Source organism: Cyprinus carpio, chromosome A12, assembly GCF_018340385.1.
Source record: "Cyprinus carpio isolate SPL01 chromosome A12, ASM1834038v1, whole genome shotgun sequence".
NCBI lineage: Eukaryota > Metazoa > Chordata > Actinopteri > Cypriniformes > Cyprinidae > Cyprinus > Cyprinus carpio.
Window position 1 is genome coordinate 16,415,842 of NC_056583.1, and position 15,297 is coordinate 16,431,138.

At 38.9% G+C, this 15,297-nt stretch overlaps 2 protein-coding genes across 3 annotated transcripts in view; one reads left to right on the top strand and one right to left on the bottom strand.

The window, feature by feature from the left end:
• The window catches only part of LOC109099664 (actin filament-associated protein 1-like 2), a 32,835-nt gene extending 17,590 nt beyond the window's left edge, over positions 1–15,245 (top strand). Inside the window, exons 5-19 of one of the 2 annotated variants that reach the window (XM_042767834.1) lie at positions 5,510–5,621; positions 7,038–7,246; positions 7,812–7,991; positions 8,082–8,159; positions 8,286–8,370; positions 8,743–8,838; positions 8,923–9,134; positions 10,521–10,666; positions 10,940–11,054; positions 11,296–11,502; positions 11,885–12,176; positions 12,321–12,491; positions 12,837–13,024; positions 13,175–13,327; positions 14,712–15,245. In XM_042767834.1, coding sequence (XP_042623768.1) covers positions 5,510–5,621; positions 7,038–7,246; positions 7,812–7,991; positions 8,082–8,159; positions 8,286–8,370; positions 8,743–8,838; positions 8,923–9,134; positions 10,521–10,666; positions 10,940–11,054; positions 11,296–11,502; positions 11,885–12,176; positions 12,321–12,491; positions 12,837–13,024; positions 13,175–13,327; positions 14,712–14,738 — 2,271 coding nt within the window. In that variant the 3' untranslated portion in view covers positions 14,739–15,245. Of the gene's footprint in view, positions 1–5,509; positions 5,622–7,037; positions 7,247–7,811; positions 7,992–8,081; positions 8,160–8,285; positions 8,371–8,742; positions 8,839–8,922; positions 9,135–10,520; positions 10,667–10,939; positions 11,055–11,295; positions 11,503–11,884; positions 12,177–12,317; positions 12,492–12,836; positions 13,025–13,174; positions 13,328–14,711 lie in introns of both variants that reach the window. The other variant, XM_042767833.1, reaches the window with a different exon arrangement.
• LOC109099663 (kelch repeat and BTB domain-containing protein 13-like) lies at positions 1,591–3,255 on the bottom strand. The gene has a single exon (XM_019113194.2). It carries the CDS (start codon positions 3,142–3,144, stop codon positions 1,600–1,602), a length of 1,545 nt encoding a protein of 514 aa, XP_018968739.1. The 5' UTR covers positions 3,145–3,255; the 3' UTR covers positions 1,591–1,599.
• Positions 15,246–15,297: the final 52 nt, after the last annotated feature.

Genomic DNA, 15,297 nt, shown 5'->3' on the forward strand with positions numbered 1-15,297 from the left:
TTTATATTATTAGTAGTTTCATTTGCTTTACTCAACTAAAGAGTGTTCTTTCTTTTCTAAAGGCCTCATTAAATTGCTAAAGTTTGTCTGTTTGTCATTTGAGTTGACAGATAACAGGGAATCTAACTGGAGAATGTTATGTCAGCTTTTTAGATGTCAGCTTTTTAGAAATGCATCTGGAGGACATAGTAAGACACCTTCCATGGACATATATTTGGAATATGTATTATGATTGGATGAGATAAGCATCTGGATTTGATGAAGGTATAAATGTTGAGTTGGGGTGTTGCCTCTTTGTCTGACTGTATGACTGTTAAAACTTTTCTTGCAAGAAAATACATTTTCAAAAGACTTTTGTCTCATACCTTTATTGAAACAGAAAATTCACAGGACACTGTTGTATTGCACTCTTCAGTGCTTTTCAGTTAATTGGTTCAAAACTCATATTTCAATGATTCAGTAATTCAAGAATCAATGAAATGTTTGCATCATCACTAAAGAATGTTCATGGAAGTCCCAACATACTGTAGCATTTTTCATGTATTACAATATTTAAGTTGTTGCTTAATATTTCTTTTATTGGTTTATGTAAAGGTGCATAATTTAAAATATTGCACTTTATTATTATTATTGTTGTTGTTGTATTTGATATTATTATGGGTTTTTTTTTCACTGTGTGAAAAACATGCCATCATTAGTTTTTAACCAGATTTGCACTTTATTTTAATTGCATTAATTATTTAGCAAATTGCAGTTTGGTTAAAAGAAGCCATTGCTGAGTAAATACATATTGTGATGGATTATAATCAATATACATATAGCTATCTGTGTAATTTTATTTAGCTATATCGCCAAGTCATATCTCCTATTCAGTCTAGAGAAACAATGCAAAACACCGTGGTCCTGCTGTCATTTATTATCTGCTGTTTACTTTCATTTTGACCACATATTTGTTATGTACCTGTTTCCCACGCTCAAAATATGGCTGTGTGTTTTTGTTTGTAAGCCACACACAAGCCAAATAACTAGTCCTGCAGGTTGATAATGAAGCCTGCCTTTGATTAAAAACAGTAATTGTCCTAAAAGATAACATACTCATTTTTTTTTTCAAATGATAGAAATAGAAGGAAGCAAAAAGTGTGGAGTCTCTTTGTTGAAATACTTTGTAGCTCCTATATCTGCTGTGGGAGTCTGCACTCAGTCAGACACACAGGCAGACAGGAGGATGGAGAGTATTAGAGCTCTCCAGTGAGAGACTTTGAACTTCAGACCCATCTGCGGGGTGCTGGGGCTGATTAACAGCAGCTGCACAAGCGTTTGGGGAGCTGTTTATAGAGGCTGGCGAGCTGCAGTTAGAGTACGGTTCACGTGTGCATGTGCATATGTGTGGGAACGAGAGACAGTAGACGTGTTCACACCTATTTATTTATTGTGTTTGCCATTGACAATATGCAAAGATACAGTTGCTTTAATTTACTGTTTAGAACATTAGATTAATTTGTGTTGTTAATCATGTTGTTCTAAACCTGCATGACTTTCTTTCTTAACACAAAAGGAGATTTTTTGAAGAATATGGAAAACAGTGTAGAGTGGATTTTTTTAAAATATCTTTTGTACTACCGAATCTTCTTCCACACTTTCCACATTGGCATCCATCTCCGGGGCTTCCTCTGCATCATGTTCCTGATGTGCATTTGTGCTCTTAGGCAGTCTGAGTAAGCAAGTCCAAAGCGATCCACTTTTTGGAAAGCCCATCATCTGTCTACGAGGCTTCCACTTGTCACCACAAATGACATATTCTAGGGTCAAATTGCGGTTGACGGTGAACGCAGAGTTCCCCCTCACCATAGCCGTGAAGAGGGCACCCCTGCTATTGACGAAGTGTCCTGGCATGGCCGTCCATTGACCCGTAGTGATGTTGTAGCAGTCCATGAGGCAGCGCAGGAAGTCATCACAGGGGCCGTTCCTCATGACATACAGGTTGTCACCGTGAGCCACCATGCAGTGTCCATAACTTTGAGGCTTAACCATAGTGGTGACCAGCATCCATTCGTCATTTTTAGGTGCATATTCATAAATGTCTGTAGTTTCCGGTGGCTTCCAGAAACACACAAATATCCTACGCCTTGCAACCGCACTAGCCGCTGCAGCCACAGATCGAGGCGCTTGCTTGGAAAATGTCCATGCGCCTGTGGAAACATCACACGCTTCTACTGAGGACATGATCCTTTTGTCAAATTCACCTCCGATGGCGTACAAATGTCCATCGTGACCCACCAGGGTAAAGTTATACCTGGACTGCTGAGGACCGTCAAACACACTCCATGTGTTGGATTCTGTGTCATAACAGAAGCTCAAGTCAACAGTTTCCTTGCTAACTCCTCGCACTCCTCCAACGATATACAGTCGGTTCTCCACAACAGCCACCCCGGCCATAGAGGTGCTGGCGTCTGTTGGTAGATCAGTCAGAAATTTCCAAGCACCCGGTTTCTCATCAAGGTAAAACACCGTCCTGTAGCAGTCCTGCAGAATTTTCATGGATGGCGAATGAGTCCCTAGAGCAACAAATGACGCTGGTGAAAACGACTCCACATAGCAGATCAGCTCCTCTGGGAGTGCCTCAAGAGCATCTTGCACATCGCTATAAGCATCACGGATGAATACTGCAGCACTGTGAAACAACCTCCACAAACCATACACCGCTGCCGTGTGGTACAGAAGAATGCAGTTGTCGGTATCAAGAAGGTCAATCAAGTGCTGAACCAGGACGTCGACTTGGAGGAAGGCCGCACACTCGGCAGCCTCCACAATCTCGTCTGGGTCTCGTATAGCAGGGCGCTCACCCCTGGAAACTGCCATGGCGATGAGGAAACCCCTGGCTTTCAGGCCACCCTGCAGATGGAACTCGTTCAGCTGACTGTCCTTCATCCCAGAGCGGAAGAGAGCACGGAAATACTCACAGTTCTGCCCTAAGACGGCCCTGTCTATGGTGAAAACGCTTTCTTCAACCCGTACTCTCAGAATTCCAGTAGACTCTTCATCTTGTTCTTCACTTTCGTCCCTGCTTTGACCCAAACTGCAGGGGGGCCCCATAACACCTCTATCCTGCCTGTCTGTACCCAGATTACTCTGTTCATGAACCATAAAGTTAGGGTTTCTGATTGCATTTGACCTGTAAACACAAGTGTGCACACACTGCAGTCTCACAGCTACTTGCTGGACTGAAAATAGCAACACACTAAAATAGCATAGAGGCAACAGACTTCAAAATAGTAGTGGGAAATGATCAGCACTAATACTGCAAAAAATATATCCCAAAATAATGCTGAAATAAAGCAGTTTAAATTAAGTTGATTTGTTTAAATGACTGAATTAATTAATTATGCTTTTTGCCAACAGTAGGCTTATAATGATTCAAGTAAAGACAGAAACCCATAAATGAAGTGACGACAGTAGATCAGAAAGCCACTCCTGTTTTTAAAAAGATTATTTTCCTTCAGTACCCTCTCTAACTCAGAAATGTTTTGGCCCTGGTGATTTAATTTTTTTTTCTTCTTCACTGGATGTTTGGCATGGAAACAGGGGGATTTTCCATGTTCTGGGTGTTCTTTTGGTCTCTTGCCCACTTGCATTTTTTGCTTTTTGTCCCAAAGACTGGTGCTTTGTCACTATTTATGCCTTACTCTTGAAATGTTTCCTACTGTATATAGACTACACTTTTTCTTTATTCTTTTTTTCTTATTAGGGAGAAGAAAATAATCTTGAAAATAAGAACTGAGATTTTAGGATTTTTATTTTGCTCACTCTGATTTTTAAGTCCAATTAACAGCATATACACAGATCCCACTGTTGTCATGTTGATTCTGGGATGTGGACATGGTCTTGACCTTCAGCAGAGCCCGGAGAACAAGCTATACAGAGTTTTAGGCAACCCTGAAATGCCTTCACTTTCTATTTAATCATTGTCAGATGCCTGAGGACTCAGCACATTGTTTTCAGTTTCAGAGTTTTTATGTTGAGTGTCAGAAGTGCGAGGGCGGGATGAAGTGAGAAATGTGGGGGTTTTGAGTTGGGGTTAATGTGAGAAAAACAATACTTTCTACACAGTTCAATCAACATCTTCCTCCTCTGTTGGGCTGCTCTTATTTTCCCACAAAATGGTCCCTTTATATTTGAGATCACATAACAATTGAGTGTGTCTTCGACTCTCGTTCTGCATCGCTTATTGAAGCTGAGCCTCTAGCAAGCTTTTGCATTCAACTTCCTGTGTCCTTGATATCCAGTTGTTTATATACATGCCTTGCCATCACTTAGCCTGCCTGTTCACCTCACTTCTGCTTTTGAGAAGCACAAGCACGTCATGTCAAACAGGAGGTTTCAGTCCAGCAACTTAATATAAAGTAAAATGCAAGCGAGAGGACCTCTTGTCATCAGTCAACTTTATGGTTCACAAGCTACCGCTAGCCCTAATCAGCCCTGTCTGTGTATGTCAGTGTGTTTTGTGTGTCATGAGGAGAGGATTAGTGTTCTGTTTGCCCAGGGGCTGTCATTGCATTGTGGGTATCAGTGGGGAATTTAGTAGTGTTATGAACCGGCTGATTTGGGTAACCTCATCGCTAGCTCCACACCCTTTTAAAACCATTACTCCTGCAGGCAAACACGTGTGGAATTCCTTTTTCTAGCTGAGAGATCAGTTTCGAGGAAGAATCCCCCTTTGGTCAGAAAGAAAAGCCCACATGAAAGACAGGTGTAGAAACGACCAGGCAAGCTCATCTCTGGGGAGTCCCCTACATTTGATTCATTACATGGGAGTGTGTTAGAGATGTTCAGCTTGGATACAGTCCCTCTGTTGGTGTACTTTGCAGATTGTATTTATTAAGTGTACTGAAAAGATCCGCATAGACTTCCATGCTGGATCAGGCTGGTTTATGATGGTTTATTGGTTGTCTAGCTACAGCATAATCATGAAGTTAATAAGCTAATTGACCAGCATGGTGTGGTGAAGCTGGCTGACCAAGGAGGTCTTGCCTCTTATTCCTTTATGAGTTTGCCTTGTTTTCTTAATACACACCCCATATCTTATATTATACTATCACATTAGATTACAATTAAATTATTAATAGCAATAAATAATTATCAATCTATTTGTATATGTGTGTGTGTTGGTGTAATTTTATTTATAATTTATAATATATTAATAATGTGCAAGAATTTATAACATATTCATACTTTATTCATATCAATAATTCAATTGTTTAAAAATTACATTATTCATATTTTGTATTTTATTATTATAATTTTTCTTTACATTTACATTTATTAAAATATATTAATTTGCTCCACCTCTGAACAGTTGATTGCAAATTCACATACAGGAGACCAGCATCCAACATATAACAGCATTTTCAGTAGGAATATCATAAACGTGGAATTATAATTCCATCAAATAATCAGTATGATGGCATAATTATAATATCTTTCTCTTTTTTTCTCATTCTTTTTATCTCAGTGCAACATGGGAAGGGAGCCGTTTCCTCTTCCACCACCTCCTGCTCCTGCGTCTTTAGAGCCTGAAAGTTACTATGAAGACCCACTACCCTATGATCCTATAAGCACCAATGGTACGTCTTGAATTGGGTCCAAAGTTGACCTAAATAGAAATGATCTTCTACTATTTATTCTTTACATTGCCATTCATGTCAAGCCATTTATAACTTGGTTAAAAAAGGATATTTCCAAAGATTAGGTTAGTGATTTGTGACTTCTCATTGCATTTGTCCTATGAGAGGTAACCTGTGGTCATTAAATGCTCTGTTTTAGCTTTGTCCCACTGTAGTCCACAGCTTTACTGTGATACAGAGAAGCCTGCGGGCAGGAGCTCAGAAAACAGAGATGGTCTTTGTTCAGCGGTAACCGGTACTCTGGCACTGGACACGCAGTGACGGAACATTGACCGTGAGCCCAGGAAATGGGGCCAAAAGTGATGGGGCATTTGGCTGGGGTTGCAGAGTTCAGCCCAGCGAGGGGACAATCATTTACAATATTCTTTGGCAGATGACGTCTCTTATTGGTCAAAGGATACAGAGGCATTAGCATGCAGCTGTGCTGTGTAATATCAACACACAAAGGATGTGCATCTGATATCAAGCCAAACCTCATGGTTTAGGTTGAGTGAAGTGAATTTTTAGTTGGATACGTTCTGACAGTGATGAAGCCCTAAAATAATACAAGCAATGGTGCTGCTGGTTGCATGAAAACCACAAGACACAAATATTTAGTGCAGGCCAAAATATCAGTATTGAGTTTAAAACGTATTTACTCTTCCTGTTTCTTTCATGTGACATGTAAGCCACATTAGGTTTCACTATCTATAGTTTCTCACCTGATCTTTTTTTCTCTTCCTCCTGTATTGCATTTCCCCTTTTAGTATCCTCCTGTGTTTCTGTAGATTTTGGGTGCTTTGCCATCATCACAGGGGTCAGGAAGTGCATAGAAACCTCAAACAGTGTGGTCTATGCTGTGATCACTCAGGGTATCTATCTCTGTTTCTTCTCAGGAGAGAAAAACAAACGAACAAAACTAACTTTATTGGCTGCGGTGAAGTGCACGGCTCTGAGAAAGCCTCATTGTTTAATGCAACCAGGATTAAGTCTGCAAACTTTGCATGTGCTTGCTGGAGAATACCGGACATACTCTTGACTTCTCTGTCCTCCCCAAGCTCTCAGAAAAACTTTTATCCAGACATAACTTTGTTTTAATAACCCCCCCACCCCCATGTCCCAATTAACTAATCCTCATCTTGTTCCTTTTGAAATAATTCATACAGGACTGAAAAAACTGAACATTTTTCTGAACTATTCTTTTACAATTCTGATGTATTCTCAAACAATACTGAATTCAGTAGAATTTGCAGGGAGTTACTTGCTATTTAGAGGATTTTACTTTCTTTTGTCCGAGTGCAACGAACAATCAGACTATCACCAGTCTCACCTTCTTTGCTTATTGATTCATAAATTTCTCACTTTTCGCATTTACAGAAGATACAGAACCAGTGAGCAGTTCGTACGAGTCCTATGATGAGGAAGAAGTGACGAAGGGTAAGTCCACTGCGCAGCACCAGTGGCCGTCTCCCGAGGCATCCATCGAGCTAATGAGAGATGCCAAAATCTGTGCCTTCCTCTGGAGGAAAAAGTGGCTTGGCCAGTGGGCCAAACAGCTGTGTGTTATTCGTGAACATCGTCTCTTGGTATGTGACATCATTGCTTAAATCGGTGACACCCATTTCCCACCCATAGCTGATCTATGATATGAATGTTTACACAAATTCCATTGTTTGAAATCAAGCGTTTACATATGATCGTAGTAGTAATTTACTTACATGTTTCATATGTATTGCAAACTGACCATTCAGTCAACATAAAATGTAAAAAAATACCATATTTACTTTCTTAATACACATTTCTGGTCTACCTGTGCATAGTTTACTGTTGCACATCATTATTAAGAAAACAATATTTGACCTCTAAATTTTCAAGCCCTACCCTTCATCCACCTGTCATGGAACTTTTCATGATCTAGTCGATTTCCAGTGGAAAAAAATCAAGTCCCACCCATACAAAATCCTCAAAAATGTCACATTTAAAAAGAAAACATTTTACAGTTAACATTTTCATTTATGCATTTGCCAGATGCCTTACAAGATTACGTTTAGCACAAGTGGAATGTCCACATTTTTAATAAAGTTCTATTAGGAATTTTATATTATTTTCAAAACTGATTATTATTATTATTTTTTATGCAACTGTGTTCAGTGCTACAAAAGTTCAAAGGATCAGACTCCACTGCTGGATATAAGTCTGCTGGGCTGCAGTGTTGTCTACAAAGAGAAACAAACCAAAAGGAAAGAACACAAACTGAAAATAACCCCACTGGGTGGAGAAGCCATCGTCCTGGGACTGCAGAGCAAAGAGCAGGCTGAACAATGGCTAAAGGTGAGGGACAATGGGGTTTGGCCCATATGGAGGAATAATCAGTGTTCGGTTTGTGCGGACATAGTTTACAGCCTTTCATCTTTTATCAAGGTTATCCAAGAAATTTGTCCGAAAAATACTGCAGGATCTGCTGATGTAACCGATTCTCCAACACATATCTGTACTAAGGTATGATAGGTTGAGATTTATTCCCTGATTGATTTATGTATGAAACTCTCTCCAATTTTAGGGGGAATTTTTCATAAAATAGCCACTGTATTATGTTAAGCTTAAACGTTCTGCCCTTTCTGGCAGGGTGAGCAGAGTGAGAGATACTCAGTGGCATCTGAGAGTGGAAGCAGCACAGACAGCCACACAGAGAACCTGGAGAGCAAAGATGGTGAGAGTGGGCTATTACAGATATTCTTTTAGGTGTCTGTTTGCTTGACTACACTGGAAGTGACTTGAAATTGTCTAAACTGGTAGCGTTGAAGATGGATGTCACCTCAGAATGTTGCTTAAGTTGCATACAGCATCAATACATTGCGTTAATAACTTTGTATACCAATTTATTTTTTTAAATAGAAATACATTGATATAAGAATAGAAAATGCATAATGAAAATTAGAAATGGGGTAGCAATCACCTCAACAGGCACTTCCAGAGTAGAATTCCAGAGTAGATTTTACAATATTACTGTTAATACTGTACTAGCTGTATTACTGTAATTATGTGTATAATATTTACCTTTCAATTGTCATGTAAACTTTAGTCAAGAAGAAATACGGCAAGTTTAGTAACCTTATGAACATTGGAAAAAAGAAGGTTTCCTCTTTGGAAAGTGCGGAGAAGAATGTGGATACATCAGGTAACCAGTCAACAATATATTTAGTGTATACGTTTTTAAACTCCAACACAACCTACCATTTTCATCACCTTCTCTTTGTTCCAGGCTACCTTAACATCCTGGTAAACACACAGTGGAGAAGCAGGTGGTGCTCGGTGAAGGACAGGCAACTTTGGATCTACAATGACAAAAGCAAGAACAAAGTGGCCCAGCATCCACTGTCTCTGGAGGGGTGCATGGTCCTGCCAGAACCCAGCCCTGAGCACCTGTATTCATTCCGCCTCCAAATGGATGGAGAGGAGCTCGCAACCCTAGAAGTGAGTAGAGGGAAATGAAGTTCCTCACTAACTAGTCATCCATAGCTAGACTTTTGACTGTGTAGCTTATTCCAACCACTTAGATAGGAAGTGATCATCTGATTGACCTGTAAGGCCACAGTTCATCTTTTTCTATGTTGTATATAGAGATCTGAGAGATATCGCAATAACTGTGGGAAATAATAAAGTATATAATAGTACAGCAAAAACTCATGAAAAAAATACAGAACAGCAGTCATGAACAGGCATACAGAAAGCACTCAATAGATTTTGTACATTTATGTCCATCCAACAATAATATTTGACAGGAAACAAACAGAAAATACAGCTATAAATAGCTTGTCATGTAGCTTGCTCGCTACTATTTCAAACAAAACTCGGAATATCTTCCAAAGTTGGTTGCGTAAAACATCTGTATAAGACAATTATTTGTTAAGAGCTACAGTAAAACGGAAGTTTTTTGGTTAGTAATTCTTTACACTCTCATGATGAGCCACAGTTTTTCCCAGTTTCACTCTCTGATGCTCTCATGTATCTTGGCATCAGTCCAACAGCCTGAATGAGATTTCTGAGAACTCCCCTCTCTTCAGTTAATTCTGGTGTATACAGCTTTGTAAGATTCACAGCTAATATTTATGTGCTACACAAACAATGTACGCTTCCAAGTTATATACACTAAAGATTAAAAACAATACAATAGTAAGAATAATTACAAGAAAAAAAATCTGTCTTGTTCTCAAAAAAAAAAAAAGCTGCATTTATTTGACCAAAAATATAGCAAAAACACTTATATTGTGAAATATTTGTGCAATTTAACTGTTTTCTATTTTAATATTTTTAAAATATATTTTTTTCCCAATGATGGCAGAGCTTAAATTTCAGCAGCCATAGATTTTCTTGAAATAAAATATTTATTTGAAATATAAATCTTTTGTAATAAGTCTTTTCTGTCACTTTTATGTAAACTGAATGCATCGTTGCTGAATAAAAGTATTAATTTCTTTAAAAACAAACTACAGACCCCAAACTTTTGAATGCTAGTGTATTTGTATGTCTTTGTGTACTGTACAGTATCTCTTTTGAGTTACTGCTCATAAACTTTTCCTGACCTCATTCTTGAGTTGTTTATCATCAGTTTTCAGTAAGACACTTCTCAGTAAACAAACACAGAGGGGGAAAATGGTAAGTTCTCAAAATTCCTTCATGGGATAGTGAGGATCCAATATAAACTTCGAGACTGCCATCTTCAGGCCAGAATGAAGTCAGTGTGCAAACTGACCTATTTGCAGATCAGGCCTAGCTGACCAGGCCTAGCTGCACCTGTTAAGGAATATGAATATCTCAGGGGGGGTATAGATGATCAAATATCCTTCTCTTTCCTCTCAGGCTAAATCCTCCGCTGATATGGGCCACTGGCTCGGGCTCATACTGTCACAGACAGGCACCAAAACAGACCCGGAAGATCTCACCTATGATTATGTGAACTCTGAGAGAATATCCAGTATTGTCAACGCTGCCAGGACGTCCATGTAGTAAGCTACTTCAGTTGTTATTAAAAAAAGAATAGTTCACACAAAAATAAACATGTTGTCATCTTTTACTCACCCTCGTGTTGTCACAAACCAGCATGGATTTCTTCCATGGTGCACAAAAGGAGAACATTTGAACAGAGACCGTAAACTTCCAAAAAAAAAAAAAAACACCTTAAATGTCCCATATGACTTGTGAAATATATTCATAGTGATGTGATATAGATTTGATTTCTTTTTTGAGATTTTGGAGCCTGATTTGTTTGTATTTGTCAGTCTAATGCAGAGGAGGTACTCAGAGCCCAACACATACACAGACAGCCCTCCGTCAGACCCCCATACTTGTGATGACATATACGATGATGTGGCATCCATGGAGAACGAACAGGAGGTGGGTGGGACACTCTTGCCATGCTTTTGTCGTAAATCTACGCCACCCACTTTCATGCAGTTGTGTTTATTCATATAGTTGTGTCATAGACTCAGGATAGTGGAAGATTCACTAAGCATTCAGCCAAAAATAATACGAGTTACAGGAAGTCATTACTGTGACAGTGTTGTGTTTTTGTAACCCTGCTGGCCATCCAACTTCAATAATGTTTTTCTGATACTGTTACTCTCCCTGGCTGTAGGAGGATCAAGAGGTTCAGAATGGCAGTGAGGAGGGAACAGCAAACAGCCAGGAGAATGAGAAGGATAGAGTGTATCTGGATCTGGTCCCGGTTCGCTCCTTCCTGCACACGAGCTCGGGCAGAGTGTCACCTCATACGTCCAACACAGCACAGACAGAGCCCAGTCCCTCATCTGCTCCCCCGGATGATCATCTACACTCTAAAGAGGTTAACATTATAAAATGGAAAATGCATGTTAATAGATCTAGACTTGAGCATATGTATGTTTCGCTTCTTTAAATTGACTTTGTATTTTTTGAATGGAAATCTTTTGCAACGTAATAAATGTCTTTACTGTCACTTTTTCAGACATTTAATGTATTCTTGCTTTATAATTTATTTAAAAAAACGTACCGACCCCAAACTTTTAGTTTAGATAGTGTATATATACATTTTAGCCAGTACATGCATTCCCTGGTAAATAAATCCATGTTGTTAGTGCCAAAATACAGATATTTATTTAGCAAAAATTTTATACAAAAACATTTAAATATACACATATTTTAATACAAATGTTTAAATCCTTCTATACAATTCATTTCTAAAACAGACTGAAACAAGAGAAACCTCATTACCGAGCAGCACAGAGAACCTCGACCCTCCACCTGTTGCTCCTAGAGTGGACACAGACCCCTCTCCAGCCCCGAATTTGCCTGTCCAGACTCATAGAATCAGTTTCCTTAGTCAGGAAGGACAAAAAAGGGCCTCTCCCACCTTACTGCTATCCCAAACACAAACCCTACCCCAGACGTCTGCACAGACGCCCCAGACTCCGCCCACCTCCAGAGGAAGAGCTGCCAGCACGGACAGATTTCTCGATAAACTCAAGTTCTCTCCAGCAGGTGATTGTAAATCCATCAATTGTAAAACTTTTATTTATTTACCCTGCTGTGCTCTTCCCACCCATGCATTCAAGTGAACATACCTTCAGTATTTGAAAGTAGGTCATGGCTCAAAGCTCCTACACATTCCCTCATGTTTAGCAGGCCCGGGGTCAGTTGAGGTGAAATTAGGCAAGAACAGGACGGAGGCCGATGTGCGGCTTTACACAGACGAGAGAGACCGGCTGGAGCGAGAGAGAGAGGAGGTTAAAAACACTCTGGCCACTCTGAGGAAAGACAGACGAGAGGTGAAAGAGGAGCTGAGCTCCTGCCAAGGTACTGCACCGCCACATAATGGTGATATTTGGAAATATTTGTGTTTCGATCATTTATTTACATTTATGCATTTAGCAGACGCTTTTATTCAAAGCAACTTACAGTGCATTCAGGCTAACATAAAATGTGTTCCCTGGGAATCAAACCAACAACCTTTTGCACTATTAACACAATGCTCTACAACTGAGCCACAAGAACACCATAATTAACTCACCCTCATGATGTTCCAACTTTGTATTATTTTCTTTAGAATTAGCCATTTTATATATATTACTTGTTAGTTATGACATACTACAACACCACAATGTCACTCTACATGTAAATGCTTTTGATTATGGTTCATAGACCCCACTCAGCAGGCGTCTCTGGAGGCTCGTCTGAAGCAGATGGAGGAGACGTGTCGTGAAGCGGAGCGCCGGCGAGTGGAGGTGGAGCTTAGCCTGATGGAGGTGAAGGAGAATTTGAGAAAAGTAGAAGCAGGACCCTTTACACTGGGCACCACGGTAGATAGCAGTCTACTAGAAACTTCAACGGTTAGTATGACAACAGCAAATCAGAATTTTAGAAATTAAAAATATATAGAAATAGAATATTTTACAATGTTATTGTTTTTACTGTGTTGTATTTTTGATCAAATAAAGGCAGCATTAGTGTTTCAAAACTTATACTGTTGTGTATTCTAGCCCAAGATAGCACCTGTATCCAGCCCTGCTCCAACTACACCCATCAGCACCACCAATAATGGAGATTCACCCATCAACTCCGCCACAGCGCTGAAGAACCGACCCATGTCCACCAAGGCATCCAGCAAAGGAAAGGTTCTGCAGAAGGCCAAGGTCAGAGTCCACTTGTGCATGCATAGTCCTAATAGAGAGCTTAGCTTTTTGATAACTTGTTGATAATTTAACATTTATGATTTATAGAAATACATTTCTCAATCAAAGCAACTGTACACAGAAAAGTACTAATTAACATGTTTATTGGATAATTCCCTGGCATTCTTTAAAGTACATTAAAGTACCATGTGTATAATGGTAGATACACTATCAATAAAGGGTTTGGAGTTGGTAAGATTTTGTAATGTTTTTGACAAAAGTCTCTAATTCTCACCAAGGTTGCATTTATTTGGTCAAAAATACAGTAAAAACGTAATATTGTGAAATATTACTACAATATAAAATATAAAAAATATATTTTTATAGTTTTCTATTTCATTTTAAAATGTATTCCCTGATGGCAAAGCTGAATTTTCAGCAGCCATTTGTCATTATTCTTTGAAAAGAAAGTTCAAAAGAACAGCATTTATTTGAAATAGTGAAGGCTGCTTTTGAAACACTGCTTCATGAAGCTTCGGAACATTTGCGAATCAGTTGTTTCGAAACAGTGGTTCAGAGCACCTATCAAAATACCAAAGTCACGTGATTTCAGTAAACAAAGCTTTGTTACATTATAACTGTTTCAAATCGTTTCAAAATTTCAATAGTTCACCACTGCATCAGCGTCTATGGTTATAAGATTTCGGATCAGGTTGATCACTTTGTAGACATTTTTAATGAGACATTTGTGTAATTAAACAGATGAGTAGTAGTTTATTACTTCTCTTACTGGCCTGTTTAGACAAGCTGTCCATAAAACAAACAAAACAAGCCCTTGCAAATTAATAATAATTATTTTAAAGACGCATAGGCCTATTATACAGACACTTCATTTTTAAGGGTATTTTATTATTTTGATTGCATTTAATATACTTTCAAGAAAGCGTTTTCATTGGGTTTGTAAAAGCTGATTTTATGCATGTTTTGGTCTGAGTTTTTGTTGCATTTACACAGTTTTGACCAGTAGGCGTCACCAGCGTGTGGTGTTTCGAGTGCTTCGAAACAGTGAATCATTTTAGGGATCAATTTGTTCAATTGATTCGAAGCTTCGAAATGGTTCGTTTCTCCCATCACTAATTTGAAATGGAATTTTTTTTTTTTGTAACAAAATTTGTCACTTTTGATAAATTTAATGCGTTCTTGTTTGAATAAAAGTATTAATTTATTTGAAAAAAGCTTACTGACCCCAAACATTTGAACGGTAGTGTATATATAATAATGGTATATCAATATGGTTATCCAAGTTACAATGGTATTACTATCTGAAACCATTACCACCACAAGTGTATTCCATATATATATATATTCTGTTTTTGTCTGAGCTTATGTCATTCTCTCTCTGCAGGAATGGGAGAAAAAATCCACAACCTAGTGGAAGGGAACAGACAGCGCAAATGGACTTTTTAGCCAAAGCTCAAAGGACTGCTAAACCAAATGCTTTAGGCAAGGAGAGAGAGAGAGAGGAGGGTGCGTCCAATGACCTGCAGGCTCCGCCCCTCTGAAACAGCAGCCTCCACTAGTCCCTGCTTCTCTGCATTCAGAGGTTGAGATGGTACTGGGTACACACAGGCAGCTGAATCCAAGACAATATTTTCTGTTCCCTGCCAAATAACGCCACTGGACGACAATAGATTTTAAATCTATACAAGTCATTTTTATGTAAGAGAAAGGAAGGGAATAACTGAAATAACTCTTCCAGTGGTGTGCACATTATTTGATGGATGTTTCACAAGCTTGAAAAGAGACCAAAAAGCTTTGAGGACCACTATTTTTAGATTGAAACATTGATTCAAAACCGTAAATCAGCCATTTGGTACATTGTAGCTTGGTTCATGTATGCTGGTAACCAAGATGTGAATATATATTATCTATCCGTTCAGTGTTTTTGATTTGTTACTGTACGCTAGCTGAAACATGCACTTTCTATTCAA

Excerpts from the sequence above, each read along its gene's own strand:
- LOC109099663 (XM_019113194.2), bottom strand. The coding sequence starts at position 3,144 with ATGGTTCATGAACAGAGTAATCTGGGTACAGACAGGCAGGATAGAGGT.